This window comes from Ascaphus truei, chromosome 11 (genome assembly GCF_040206685.1).
Source record: "Ascaphus truei isolate aAscTru1 chromosome 11, aAscTru1.hap1, whole genome shotgun sequence".
NCBI lineage: Eukaryota > Metazoa > Chordata > Amphibia > Anura > Ascaphidae > Ascaphus > Ascaphus truei.
The window spans coordinates 43,767,374-43,783,556 of NC_134493.1; the positions used below are offsets into that span (position 1 = coordinate 43,767,374).

General features: G+C 48.0%; 1 protein-coding gene across 5 annotated transcripts in view; it reads right to left on the reverse strand.

The window, feature by feature from the left end:
- Positions 1-5,021: 5,021 nt before the first annotated feature.
- The window catches only part of LOC142463343 (cytochrome P450 3A24-like), a 51,036-nt gene continuing 39,874 nt past the window's right edge, over positions 5,022-16,183 (reverse strand). For all 5 annotated transcript variants that reach the window (XM_075565974.1, XM_075565973.1, XM_075565971.1 and 2 more), the window contains 4 exons: positions 9,720-9,880; positions 8,780-9,006; positions 8,257-8,419; positions 5,022-5,511 (listed from right to left, as the gene is read on the reverse strand). In XM_075565974.1, coding sequence (XP_075422089.1) covers positions 5,416-5,511; positions 8,257-8,419; positions 8,780-9,006; positions 9,720-9,880 — 647 coding nt within the window. In that variant the 3' untranslated portion in view covers positions 5,022-5,415. The remainder of the gene's footprint in view (positions 5,512-8,256; positions 8,420-8,779; positions 9,007-9,719; positions 9,881-16,183) is intronic.

The window sequence follows — 16,183 nt, forward strand, 5'->3', positions numbered from 1 at the left end:
GCACCACATCTGCTTTACGCCAATCTTGTGGTTCTGAGCCTGTAGAAATGGAGTCCTTGAATATTAAATATAATGGTTTGGAGCGCTTTGCGATAGGTGCAGGCAGTAATCATTGCCTGTGTTCAGCTGTGGAAAGTAAAGGCTGGAGCGGGACTGCAGCTGTTGAAGGGGGGTGTGGCCAGAAGCCCAGAGGGGTGAATAAATTACCGTCGGAGGCGCGCGCTGTGTAAGTGCCTCCTGCGCGCGCCCCGACAAGATGGCGGCCGGGCACCACGCCGGGGATACACCAGCGGGGAGCGAGGGGCGGCAGCAACAACCTCCGAGGCAGGTAAGGAGGTGTTGCGTGAGCCCTGCTTCCTGACAATTGTGTCACACACACCGGATTCATTGACAGGAGGGTAGAAGTGATGAGTGAATGTAAATAATAACGCTATTCCTATGGTGAAGAGGCAATACAAGCAAAACTTTAAGGGATATTTGTTTTAATATATGCAGCCTTTGTTTACCTTTATTTTAAACAAATTATCTAAGCCAGGGCTGCACAACATATGGCCCGCGGGCCGCATGCGGCCCGCCTGGCTTCTCTGTGCGGCCCGCGATGACTCCGGCCGAGCGCCTGTTAGTTAATTAAATAAATTAAAAAAAAAAAAAAAAAAAGTTTAAAATAATGGAGGCAGAAGGGAGAGGGGGGAGAGAGGGGGGAGAAGGGAGAGAGAGGGGGGAGAAGGGAGAGAGAGGGGGGAGAAGGGAGAGAGAGGGGGGAGAAGGGAGAGAGAGGGGGAGAAGGGAGAGAGGGGGCAGAAGGGAGAGAGAGGGGGCAGAAGGGAGAGAGAGGGGGGAGAAGGGAGAGAGGGGGCAGAAGGGAGAGAGGGTAGAAGGGAGAGAGGGGGCAGAAGGGAGAGAGGGTAGAAGGGAGAGAGGGGGCAGAAGGGAGAGAGAGAGAGAGAGAGAGAGAGAGAGAGAGAGAGAGAGAGAGAGAGAGAGAGAAGAGGCAGAAGGGAGAGAGAGGGGGGAGAAGGGAGAAGGGAGAGAGAGGGGGGAGATGCAGGGAGTGGAAGAGATGAGGAGGGGGAGATGCGGGGAGTGGATGAGATGAGGAGGGGGAGATGCGGGGAGTGGATGAGATGAGGAGGGGGAGATGCGGGGAGTTGAAGAGATGAGGAGGGGGAGATGCGGGGAGTGGATGAGATGAGGAGGGGGAGATGCGGGGAGTTGAAGAGATGAGGAGGGGGAGATGCAGGGAGTGGAAGAGATGAGGAGGGGGAGGTGCGGGGAGTGGAAGAGATGAGGAGGGGGAGGTGCGGGGAGTGGAAGAGATGAGTCACTGTCATCCACCCACCGCCATTCACCCACCGCCATTCACCCAACTGTCATTCACCCACCCAGTCACTGTCATTCACCCACTCACCCACCCACTCACTCACCCACCCAGGCAGACAGTCACATGTCTTTTGTTGAAAATATAAAAAATAAACAGGTTGCATTGTAATTTTTTTTCTGTATCACAATAAGAAAACAGTTAAGTAAAAGCTGCGCGCTAAAAGATATTTTCTCGTGGTAGGTGCGCTATGGGTTCGGGGGGGGGCCTGCTCCTTTCATTTGTCCCGGGCCCCATGATTTCTGTTGACGACCCTGTGGGTGATGTGAGGTACATGGGGGGAGAGGGTAATGGGTGATGGGAGGTGCAGGGGGGAGGGTGATGGGAGGTGCAGAGGGGGGAGGGTGATGGGAGGTGCAGGGGGGGTAGGGTGATGGGAGGGGCAGGGGGGGTGTCATTGGACGTGCAAGGGTGGGTGATTTGAGGTGCATGGGGGGTGATTTGAGGTGCAGGGGGGGGTGATTTGAGGTGCAGGGGGGTTGATTTGAGGTGCAAGGGGGGTAATTTGAGGTACAAGGGGGGGTCATTGGAGGTGCAGGGGGGGTCATTGGAGGTGCAGGGGGGGTGATTTGAGGTGTATGGGGGTGATTTGAGGTGCATGGGGGGTGATTTGATGTACAAGGGTGGGTGATTTGAGGTGAATGGGGGGTGATTTGAGGTACAAGGGTGGGTGATTTGAGGTGCAAGGAGGGAGAGTTATGTGAGGTGCAAGGGGGGTGATTTGAGGTGCAAGGGGGGAGTGATGTGAGGTGCAGGGGGGAGAGCGATGTGAGGTGCAAGGGGGGAGAGGGATGTGAGGTGAAGGGGGGGGGGTGATGTGTGCGCTGTGCAGGGGGGCATTGTGTGTTTGATGTGGAGGGGGAGTATTATGTGTGTGGGTGAGGGGGAGAGATGGGGTTATGAGAGATAGATGGGGAGTATCGCAAAGGTTGATAGTGAGGGGTTCTTGGGGAGATATGAGGATGATGATGAGGGGTGCTGGAGGAGAGATGATGATGATGGTGATGGTGATGATTTTACCCGTGCGGCCCAATTTTTTTTCCCTTGGAGCAATTTGGCCCTTCTCACTTTACGAGTTGTGCAGGCCTGATCTAAGCTGTCGATTGATTGGTTTTCCCATGATTGATCAGCAATGATCCTGCTCCCAGGGTTCACGAAATCTGCCTTTTCATTTCAATCAATCCTTCAATCAGTGTAACTCAGCAGCTACAATGTATCCTGATTTTACGAAGGTAACATTATTGTTACAGTCTGCAGCACAAACTGCTGGGAATATTGGCAGCAAATGATCACAAATAGGAAATTTGCTGTGGAGGTGTGATAAAACCTGCTATAGAAATCAAAGGGTGATCAGTATATTAAAACTCATTAAAATTGGCATTACAAGTTGAATTAAATAATAATAATAATAATAATAATGTATCAAACAGAATAGACCCAAGAGGGATCAAAAGATTCCCCAGAAAATTGCACTCAGTGCTAGGACAAATTATCATCAGACTGCATGGACCATTGCAGTCTGATATAACCATTGCAGTCTGATATAACCATTGCAATGGTCTGATATCAAGAAGTTGTTGGGAGAGAGGTGTATAAATAATGGTGCAGTGGGGAGTGGGGATGTTGGGGAGAACAGAGACATTCACAAAGGAGTGAGAAAACAGTAAACAGAAAAAGCAATAGGGAGGGTATAGTGAGATGCAGGAGGAGAGACTTCACAGGTAATGGAGGATAAAAGTGAACAAATAATCACAGATGTTAAAAGTGAATGTCTCACAGCGGCAACGTTGTAATGCAGAGTCCAGATCTTCCTCCAGTCTTTACCTCCAATTTCAACTCCAAAATGAACTCTTGTAGACACTTTAGATATGACACTTAAGATGTGACTCTTTTGATGTTACACAGCCGTGTGGCTCACAGCCAAGTTACACTGACGTAAGTACCATAATCACATGCATTTGACTAACACTTAAGGGAGGAGTTTGCCTAATCAACTCAGACATACCAAATAGTTAATTAGATTATCAATTCTCTCTCAATTTATCGGTGAAGCCGTGGGAGGGAGATTCAGCTGCAGTTGCATATTACTTTGAGCAGAGATGTATCCGGGTTACCTCGCAGAGACCCAAACGCCCTCTTTTATCTCATCCTGATCCCTCCACTTCTCTACATTGTTCCAATTGATTTTGTGTGGTACTTCCTGCTGTGTAGTGGTCACGTTCCATGTGAGACAGCCTTGTTTTGTGGCTGAATTAGTGGTTGTCACTGGTTTCCATCCTATTTAGATTTGAAAAACTAATACTAAATAAAACATACAATAAGCTCTCTACCTAATACAAAAATGGTGGAATGCTAACTACCACTGAATGAGTGATAAAGTGATATAAAGATTGAGCGCACAGTGAATTGCAAAGTAACTAAACTACTAAAATAACAATCAATAAGTGTTAGTGTGATACAAAGCCTAATTATTTATAATTGGAAAAAATAGGACGGCGGCCGAAGACCAATACAAGAAATCTATCCAATGGCCTGAAAAACTGATATAAAAATAAGAGAAGGCAAAGTCCTTGGTGCAACTGGGGGTATAAATACCCCTCCCGAACAGGACTTGTAATCCGTCCAGGTACAAAGTCCTTAGATACATGCATCAGACAATTGGCCCCTGACAGCGAGGGGCAGTTACTGAGCAACCTGGCTACCTCGGGCCCCCCAGGTGGAGCTCCCTCCATTTTACCCTTCTACCTCATACATCCGATTGCTGATTGGCTCGCAAAGAGGGCGGAAATATCGTATCCTGAGGAGATCAAGTGTATCTAAGGACTTTGTACCTGGACGGATTACAACACCTGTGCGGGAGTGGCCTTTATACCCCTAGTTGCGCCAAGGACTTTGCGTTCTCCTATTTAGATTTGAGTTTGATACTTCATCCTAACCCAAATACTGTACATGGATCTCCCATAATGTAAATTGTTCAAAGGAAGGTGCACTCAGGTAAGTCTCTCCTTGGAGGAGCCGTCTGAAAAGCTAACAGGGAAAAAAACACACCAGTATCTTTATCTTCAGATTAAAACCGTTGTAAACGAGAGAACATGATCAACTGTTCAGTTCTCCTGGACGTCACAACAAAAGCAGACCGCACACTTCCCTATGGTGATTAAATTAGACACACATTTATCCTTTTAGCAGAAAACATGAAGGAGTCCCATTTTACAAACCCCCCGTTCCTTTCCCTAATTTTCGGATACTCTGCCTCCTTGTCCCTCCTGTTTCATGTAAAGACGCCAGCTGCCAGGGCACCACTTAGCAAACATGGCCCGATGTCTTTATCCTTCAGAATCATTTTCTGTCTGATTTTCTTGTGTGCAAAACTCATTTTTGGGACGGTCTATTATATGACTTCTATGCGTACTGTATGTGTGTGGCAGCTTCTGCAATACTTTACTCTCTTGGTATATTATGAAATGAGATATTTGTAATCATTTAATGGCAAAACCTTGCGAATGCAATATGACATGTTTTTTTAGTGATATTTGATTAAATCCCTGTTATACCATGGGCGTTTTGTGTGGTTCCTCTTTTCTCTCGCATTGAAGGAGGAATGGGAAATCTCCCCGGAGAGAAACACACGTCCGGGACTCGCTTCTATTTCAGAATTAGAACTTTTTATCACCACAGATAAGATCACCATTTGATTAATATCTTTTTCAAAGGACTTTATATATGTTTTTAGGCTGTTGATATATGATATTCACTGTTTTTCCCTGGATAATTGTTATCCCTTAATTGTGTTTTTTAAACTGATTTTCACCATTTTTAGTACATACCATCACTTTTGTAGCCACACTGCTTTCATTTTAACTATTACATATGAACTTCTTCCTAGAAAGCATTTTTTTTTGCGCCATTCCATTGCATTGTAAAGATTTACACGCTCATTCTCCCATATTTCCCATTATTCTCAGCACAAATGATCAGGAATGTCCACAATGGAGAATCCACTTCATGTTTCGTTGTTTTTGATGCTTCCTACAGATTTATTCCGCCGTGTCCTGGGCTGTTCTAGGGACTAGATTCAAAATGATCGGCCTCTTGGACTTCAGGATTCCCAGGGAGTCAATTTCCAGAGGGATCTGCACAAGAACATCACATAGCGGTGTAAATAAGAGTGATCTACAGGTCCTTAAACAGGTCGACACGGTGTGTGTATGTATATATATGTGGGGATACACACACACACACACACACACACACACACACATTATATATATATATATATATATATATATATATATATATATATATATATATATATATATATAAAAACAGTGGTCGACAAATCACCAAAAAATCTACTCGCCACACAAAAAAATCTACTCGCCAGCTAGTACCAAACGTGTGCTGCTTGGGCCAATAGGAGCTCGCCACGATGTTAAATCCACTCGCCCGGGGCGAGCAAATGTATAGGTTTGTCGAACACTGTATATAAAAACCAAAAAGAACGATTCCTGCGCTCCTACCAATTAGGCCAAAATAAAATAATAATATTCTCATGAAAAAGGGTATTTGGTTAAACCCTTTGGCCAAAGCATTTGTAAGCCTGCATGCCACGTCAAGGCTTTGTAAGCCTGTATATATACACACACACACACACACACATATATATATATATAAAACCAAAAAGAACGATTCCTGCGCTCCTACCAATTAGGCTAAGATAAAATAATAATATTCTCGTGAAAAGGGTATTTGGTTAAACCCTTTGGCCAAAGCATTTGTAAGCCTGCATGCCACGTCAAGGCTTTGTGAGCCTGTATACACACACACACACACACACACACACATATATATATGTAGAGGTATCAGTACCGTGTTAGCCAAGCTTCAATAATCAAAAAATAAATAGATGATACCGTTCTGTGGCTAACGAAATGCTTTTATTTGTGCGAGCTTTTGAGATACACTGATCTCTTCTTCCGGCGATGTTACAATGAATGAAGCAAGCAAAGGGTATACTTAAAAACAGTGTCTCGTGGAATGTTATCTGTGCTTGTCCTTCCCCCGGTGTGGATGAGATGTATGGCTAGAGGTGTTAAATGGTTCCTGAAAGTAAGTGATGTAAGAGTGTGTGTGTGTATCTGTGTGAATATAAATGAAACATCGCCGGAAGAAGAGATCAGTGTATCTCAAAAGCTCGCACAAATAAAAGCATTTCGTTAGCCACAGAACGGTATCATCTATTTACACACACACACACACACACACACACACACACACACACACACACACACACACACACACACACACACACACACACACACACACACACACACACACACTATATATAATATAATACAAACAATATTAGCGCAAATAAATATACACTCAATTAATGAGTGCAGTCACATGTATGAGCCTAGGTAAATAAATACAAATGCAATACTGTGTCAGTACAAACATGAAAACAGTGATTACAATATGTGCATCATCTATGGAGCATGCGCTTCTTTGTTATCTCTCTCGATATATAAGAGAAGAAAGAAGCGTGTGACACTGTAACATAAATCTGTGATGACATTTATTATCTCAATAAATAGGCGTCTAAATAGGCCCACTCACAAGTGTACCAAGAACATATGAATTCTCACGATGGTGGTGATCATCTCACGGGAGCCACATGGAGATCCGACGTTCCGCTAGGTGATCCGGAGTCCTTCCACTCAGTCAGTGGGATAGGGGTTACCCCCAGGCTGTCCAAGGGAAAGTGACACACTGTTTATAGCGAAAAGTGTCCAACCAATCGAAGGCAGCTGATTAACCACAGAAGGTGGTGCTAGTATGTCTGAGCACAGCCGCTCACAACAGCGTGGTGACATAGCACGCAATCAACAGGGTCCAACGCGTTTCATCACACAACGTAATTTCATCAGGGCCCGACTGAGTGAAAGGACACCGGATCACCAAGCGAGACGTCAGCTCTCCATACGGCACCGTGAGAAGATCACCACCATCGTGAGAATTTATATCTCTCAGATACGCTTGTTCTTGGTTCAATTGTGAGTCCTATTTAGACACCTATTTACTGTGATAATAAATGTCACCCCAGATTTATTCAATGTGGCACGTGCTTCTTTCTTCTCTTTTCACTTAGATATCCGTGGATGTGGTTCATACCCTCAGAAGTTGCGGACCTGTCACTGCACTTATTATATCCTTTAGAACTATTGATTTGAACTTCATTCATCCCATACAGACGAGTAGAAAGCAGGCACACCAGGTCTTGTAGTTGTAGACGATACAACGTACCCTCTTGAGAAAGGGTGTGTAGCGGGCCAAAGCGTTGATTTATTTGAATAAACTATTTGTACCTTCTACTACAAGACCCGGTATGCCTTTCTTCTACGCATCTGTATTACTATTTGTGTTTGCAGTCAGCACCCAGGCAGATAAAGGCTTTTTGCAGTGGAGTGCCACTATACCTACTTGTTCATATACATACATACTGTACATACATACATACAAACATACATACTGTACATACATGTAAACATTAGCTTCTTTTGTTCAAGCTTTGACACACATACTCTTGCCAAGGTCACCTGTCTGACCTTCTGCCAGCACACTCTGCCCTTTAACCCACACTAGGGTCTAATAGAAAATCCTGTACTTGCTAGAGCGGCCCGTGTAGGGTATTAGTGGGGGTAGGTGGTCTGCCTTGGTATTAATTAAATGTCTTTTTCTTGTAAAGAACTGTTGGTGTTTGCAATGGTAGAATAATGATTACTAGAATCATGCAACGCTGAAAACCACTTTATCACCGGGAACTTCACATGAATGTCTACTTTAAGAATTTGTATGGGTAATGTCCGTAGTCTCACCGGAGTCTCCTTGCAAGGCCGGAAGGTGAAGTTCTGCACCAGGACAGTGATGGCCACTTTCATGTTCAGGAGAGCGAATCTCATCCCGATGCAGTTCCTGGGTCCAGCTCCGAAGGGCAGGAAGGTGTACGGGTCCTGGGCCTCTCTGTTCTCTTTACTGAACCTGGGAGTAGGGAGAGAAAGTGAATCTAAACTGTGCGATTACGGCTGGTCTTAAAAAATGAAACACCCCAAATCCTGAGTCTGTATTCCAAGATGTTCTGCACACTCATTAAATGCCATTCTGCACATTCCATGCCAAATATACAGAATTCTATATAAAGAAAAATGAATGCTAAAATAAAGTATAGTATGGACAGAGAGTGCTCAGCTCCAGTTCTCTAACACTCCCCAACAGGACAGGTTTTCAGGATATCCTTGCTTCAGCACAGGTGGCTCAATCAGAGGCTCAGTCTTCGATTCTAAGAACAAATTCAATTCACCAGGACTTCAAACCCAATAACTTCCTCATGGTTTATGGTACCTTTCGGGTTGGAATTCTTCCGGTTCTGACCAGAACTCGGGGTTCCGATGCAGAACATAGGCTGGGATCATGGTCACGACGCCACCCGGGATGGTTAGTCCGTTTATCTCGGTTGTGCGTTTGCAAACTCTCTCGATTCTTCCAGCTGCTGGAAAGAGTCTCAAAGTCTCGTTAATCGCCATATCGAGATATTCCATCTGCGTCAGAGCATCGTAGGTTGGAGGAGCCTGCGGAGAAATAATCGCAGAATCCTTATTAGGCTCTGCCCTGCTCTGTGTTTGATTAGCCTGTATTAAGCGCAGTTTGAAGCTTGGCCTACACTGCATTTTAGGAAGAATCTCCCCCCCTTGTAATGCACCTGCTATATCACCTTTTGACTCCATGTGCAGTTTGAATCTATCGAAACGGGACATTTGGTTGCGTGGTTAGGGTAAGGGCTTAGGGGAAGGGTTTAGGGTAAGGGTTTAGGATAAGGGAGCATGGGTTTAGGGTAAGGGGTTAAGGTTTTTAGTGCAAGGGGACGCATTAGTATTAAGTGTTAAGATTAGGGGGTTTTAGGGTGAGGGCTAAAGTTAGGGATTTACCTTGGTGGCAAAACACCCGGTGGCCGAGTGTCCCTGCAGCGAGGTCACTTGCGGCTAAATGCCAGCTGTCATTTGTCTTAGACCTGAATCTATTCTAGACATTTAAGAAAAAATCTTATGGTGACAAATCCTTGTCATTTTCTTACTATTCAGAATTTTCTGCCACTGCTTTAGGATACAGTTGTTCTGACCCACTGGCAGGGTGATATCGTGCGGGACACCAGGGTTGCCTCGTGTCACATAGTAGATAAGGTTGAAAAAAGACATATGTCCATCATGTTCAACCCATGTTAAATTCCGAGACTTCCTATTCTCATACCCTGCTGAAAACCCTGGGATCCCCGCTGCTCTCTGACCTTATTGGGTAGCAATGTATTTATCTCATCCTGCAGCTTCCTCTGGACATCAGGGTGGGTTGCCAGGTTGTATGCCAAGAACATGAGTGTAGTGCTGGTCGTCTCGAATCCGGCCAGAATAAAGACGAGCGCCTGAGCCGTAATCTCAGTGTCCGTCAGTTCTGCAGGAGAATGAAGGCAGGAAGTGTGTCTGGGAATCCTATTCACCCATAATTCCACTGTGCTTGTATCTTATTATCTTATACTATATAATTGAAAGCACTGTATGCCTGCCTGCCTGGATGTCCGGTGTCCCTAGGGTAAATCTCATTGGTCCCTTGGCCCGCCCCCGCACACCTCTCATTGGCCTGAGGCGGAGTGACGGGCCAAAGGACACACAGGGACACACACACACACAGGGACACACACACACGGACGGGGACACACACACACAATCCCCTCCCGGTGCCCCTCACTCTCCCCCGTCAGCTGGACCGCACCTCAACTTCCACACACCCCCCACCCTGCCTGTGCCCGAACTTACCCGGAGTCCCGTGTACACACACACATTCCCACCCCCCCCCCCCCAAGCTCACACACACCTCACCCCCCCCCCCAAGCTCATCCCCCCCCCATGCTCACATCCCCCCCCCACCCCCCCAAGCTCACACCCCGGCACCGCTACAGTCAGCGGGGAAGCGGAGCGAGCGCCCGGGACACACGCGGGGGAGCGGCCACAACACGCTTCCTCCCGCCTCACATCCACGTGGCAGCGGCCGGATGAGTGAGGCAGCGGCCGGATCAGTGAGGCAGCGGCAGGATGAGTGAGGCAGCGGCAGGATGGGTGAGCTCCCCCCCCTCCACATGCCCCTTGCTGCTCTCCCTGCAGCTTCCCCCCCCCCCCCCTCCACATGCCCTCTGTCCGGCTCCGGTCTGATCCCCGCCCCTCCGCGCCCCCCCGTACCAGATGACTGCAGGGTCCGTCTCCCGGTCTGCACGAGGAAGATGCTGCCGACTGCAAGGTAAGCAGCCCCCCCCCCCCACACACATTCCTTCAGCTCCCCCCCCCCCCAACACATTCCTTCAGCTCCCCCCTCATCCCTCCATACACACACACACACACTATATATATATATCTCTATACATAAATATATATATATATATATATATATATATACACAGAGACACACACACACAGAGACCACACACACACACGTACACACACACATGTACACACACACATGTACACACACACATGTACACACACACACACACACACACACACACACACACACACACACACACACACACACAAACACACACGCACATGTAGACACACACACACACATGTAGGCACACACACACACACACACACACATGTAGGCACACACACACGCGTCGACAGACACACACACACACACACACGCGTCCACAGACACACACATGTAGACACACACACATGTAGACACACACACATGTAGACAGACACACACACAAACACGTAGACAGACACACACACACACACATGTAGACAGGCACACACACACGTACACAGACACACACACACACACACACACACACACGTAGACACACACACACACACCTATACATACACACACCTATACAGACACACGTATACACACAGACACACGTATACACACACACGTATACACACACACACACATATATACACACACACACACACACTATCCCCAGCACCACCACATCAGCACACCGGTATCCCATGCCCCCCCAGCACACTGGCATTCTCGGCTCCCCGCCATTCCCAGCCCCCATCAACACCATCAGCACCCACACATCGGCACCTTTGCACCTCCCCCATCGGCACACCCACATCCGCACCAAACCCTCCCAAATCAGCACCCCGATACAATCACCATCAGTACAGCCACAGCAGCACTACCACCGCACATGGGCCGCGTGGACCACTCCTCACCCAAATGCCACACCCACACCACAAACATCCCGGGCAACGCCGGGGCTCTCAGCTAGTCTACTATATATTTCTGAAAGCGTCGTATGTGTCTATGTCTGTATGTGCCTCCCTGTGTCCCTCCCTGTGTCCCTAGCGGCAATCAGATTGGACCTTGGGCCAGGCCAATGAGATTGTTCCCTTGGCCCGCCCCCGCACACCTCTCATTGGCCTGAGGCGGAGTGACGGGCCAAAGGAGAGAGACACACACACACCTCTTCCTCACCCCCGAGGCCAGCCCCCCCCATCATCACCCCCCCTCACCCGCAACTCACCCCCCCTCGCAGCGCCCTGCTTGGCCGCGCGGGTGGGGGGTTTAGCGCCGCCGCTCCCATCACCTCACAACCCTCAGGGGCGACGCAGCAGCCCTACCGCCTCCTTCCACCCTCCTCACAACCTGCAAACCTGCTTGGCCGCGCACTGCGGGACCTGCCAGCGGGAGGAGCAGGGCAGTGGCGGCCGCGGCGGGGACACCTCACCACGTGACTCCCACCCACCTCCCCAAATATTCCACTACGGCCGCCGCGTGAGGTATGGGGGGGGGGGAGGGAATGGCGTGCTGCCCGCTATCTTCAAGCCGCCACGTGAGGTATGGGGGGGGGGGGTTGGAGGGAATGGCGTGCCGCCCGCTATCTTCAAGCCACCACGTGAGGTATGGGGGGGGGGTTGGAGGGAATGGCGTGCCGCCCGCTATCTTCAAGCCGCCACGTGAGGTATGGGGGGGGGGGGAGGGAATGGCGTGCCGCCCGCTATCTTCAAGCCGCCACGTGAGGTATGGGGGGGGGAGGGAATGGCGTGCCGCCCGCTATCTTCAAGCCGCCACGTGAGGTATGGGGGGGGGGGGTTGGAGGGAATGGCATGCCGCCCGCTATCTTCAAGCCGCCACGTGAGGTATGGGGGGGGGGGGTTGGAGGGAATGGCATGCCGCCCGCTATCTTCAAGCCACCACGTGAGGTATGGGGGGGGGGTTGGAAGGAATGGCGTGCCGCCCGCTATCTTCAAGCCGCCACGTGAGGTATGGGGGGGGGGGGGGTTGGAGGGAATGGCGTGCCGCCCGCTATCTTCAAGCCGCCACGTGAGGTATGGGGGGGGGGGTTGGAGGGAATGGCGTGCCGCCCGCTATGCCCCCAAAGCCGCCGCATGTGGGGGGGGGGGGGGGTGTGATGCCGGACTGAAACTAGCTTCATGCCGCCACTGGGGGGTAAGATGCAGGGGGGAAATGCAGCCGTGCCTGCCCGCTATCTTAAGGCCTCCGCCTGAGGTATGGCGGCTGCGGGGGGCGGGGGTAGTGGGAGATGTCACTAAATAACCCACCCACCCAGTCACTAAATAACCCACCCACCCAGTCACTAAATAACCCACCCACCCAGTCACTAAATAACCCACCCACCCAGTCACTAAATAACCCACCCAGTCACTAAATAACCCATCCACCCAGTCACTAAATAACCCACCCACCCAGTCACTAAATAACCCACCCAGTCACTAAATAACCCACCCACCCAGTCACTAAATAACCCACCCAGTCACTAAATAACCCACCCACCCAGTCACTAAATAACCCACCCAGTCACTAAATAACCCACCCAGTCACTAAATAACCCACCCACCCAGTCACTAAATAACCCACCCACCCAGTAAATAAATAACCCACCCACCCAGTCACTAAATAAAGTCACTAAATAAAGTCACTAAATAACCCACCCATCCAGTCACTAAATAACACACCCAGTCACTAAATAAAAGTCACTAAATAACCCACCAACCCAGTCACTAAATAAAAGTCACTAAATAAAGTGTCACTAAATAACACACACACCCAGTCACTAAATAAAAGTCACTAAATAACACACACACCTAGTCACTAAATAAAAGTCACTAAATAAAGTCACTAAATAACCCACCCACCCAGTCACTAAATAACCCAAGTCACTAAATAACCCACCCACCCAGTCACTAAATAACCCACCCAGTCACTAAATAAACCCAGTCACTAAATAACCCACCCACCCAGTCACTAAATAACACACCCAGTCACTAAATAAAAGTCACTAAATAACCCACCAACCCAGTCACTAAATAAAAGTCACTAAATAAAGTGTCACTAAATAACACACACACCCAGTCACTAAATAAAAGTCACTAAATAACACACACACCTAGTCACTAAATAAAAGTCACTAAATAAAGTCACTAAATAACCCACCCACCCAGTCACTAAATAACCCAAGTCACTAAATAACCCACCCACCCAGTCACTAAATAACCCACCCAGTCACTAAATAAACCCAGTCACTAAATAACCCACCCACCCAGTCACTAAATAACCCACCCACCCAGTTACTAAATAACACACCCACCCACCCAGTCACTATATAAAGTCACTAAATAACGTGTCACTAAATAAAAGTTACTAAATAACCCACCCACCCAGTCACTAAATAAACCCAGTCACTAAATAAAGGGTCACTTAATAGACTCAGTCACTAAATAAACCCACCCACTCAGTCACTAAATAACCCACCCACCCAGTCACTAAATAATGGTCACTAAATAAAGGCAATAAATAACCCACCCAGTCAATAAATAACCCACCCACCCAGTCACTAAATAAAGTCACTAAATAACCCACCCACCCAGTCACTAAATAAAAGTCACTAAATAACCCACCCAGTCACTAAATAACACACCCACCCACCCAGTCACTAAATAACACACCCACCCACCCAGTCACTAAATAACACAAGTCACTAAATAACACAAGTCACTAAATAAATCACCCACCCACCCTCCCAGTCACTAAAGAAACCCAGTCACTAAATAAAACTCACTAAATAAACCCACCCACCCACCCAGTCACTAAATAACCCACACACCCACCCAGTCACTAAATAACCCACCCACCCAGTCACTAAATAAAGTCACTAAATAACCCACCCACCCAGTCACTAAATAACCCACCCACCCACCCAGTCACTAAATAAAGTCACTAAATAAAGGTCACTAAATAACCCACCCACCCAGTCACTAAGTAACCCACACACCCACCCAGTCACTAAATAACACACCACCCACCCAGTCACTAAATAACACACCCACCCACCCAGTCACTAAATAACCAAAAGTCACTAAATAAACCCCAGTCACTAAATAATAGTCACTAAATAAAAGTCACTAAATAACCCACACACCCACCCAGTCACTAAATAACCCACCCACCCAGTCACTAAATAACCCACTCACCCAGTCACTAAATAACCCACCCACCCAGTCACTAAATAACCCACCCACCCAGTCACTAAATAACAAAGTCACTAAATAACCCACCCACTCACTCACTAAATAACCCACCCACCCAGTCACTAAATAACCCACACACCCACTCACTATGTCATGGAACAAGAATCACATTCCTGCCCGACCCCCCTTCTGCTTGTCAGCTCCTTAAGTTCAGCTGCAGGCATTGGTTCCACATACACACACTGTGCCTGTGTAACATGCAACAATGTTGCATTTCTTGCCTCTGAGCACATAATCAGTGAACTGCTACTGCAGCTTCTCCAGTCCTCCCAGTTAATGGACTTTCCCATGTTCTCCCCTGTCTTTTGCTGACAGTTAGTGCAGTCCCACTCAACCTTTAGTGTGACCCCTGCCCCTCACTTCCTTTTCCACCCTAGATTACAGTGAGTACAGACCTGTCTGCATCCACCCCTGGTAAGGCCTTTCTCTCTTACCATAGTCTAACCCCATAGAAGCATCCCACATAGAGAAGCACTCTCTGCCTACACTACACCTACAAGTTCCTGTGTTTTCTACTCCTGCAATAAAATTAAGAAAGACATTAAGGACTTGTCATGCTTTGAAAGAGGGAGGACATGAGTTGAGCTTACTGGAATCATTCATACATCATTCGTGACCCTGGTTCCAGGAAAGTAAGAGAGAGACCGTGTATTAGAGGTCTACGCAGAAGCTATCACTCACAGCCTTCATGCTACAAAAGTGCAGCTCTACACAGCTATACAGCAAACTGCTACAGCTTTCTGCAAAACAAGCAGCAGTTTAAACAGAACAGTGAAAAGATTATCGTGTGCCTTACAGACACTAACAGGAGCTGCTACTCCAGACTCCATTATACAGAGTGGCCTCTACAGCAGTACAAGCAAGCAGCTTACACAGCTATACAGAGCAACCTCTACACCACACAAAAGAAGCACCAAGTAGCTAAAACTGCAAGCAGCCTGCAGCTTTCACAGACAACCAGTAGCTCAAACTGCACAGCAGCCTTGCAACAAACAGTGCTTCTCTCACAATTCCTAACTGCCTTTTTCTCTGTCTGAGTCCACCCGCTGCTCAGCCCCACAGTGAGGAGCCAACGGACACCTGTAAGTACAGCTACCCCAACGCTGCACGCTGCAGGACACCGCTCGGCATCATCTGAGACAGACGCCCATCGCTGACAAGGTAAAAGACCGCACGCCACACGCACTGGCAA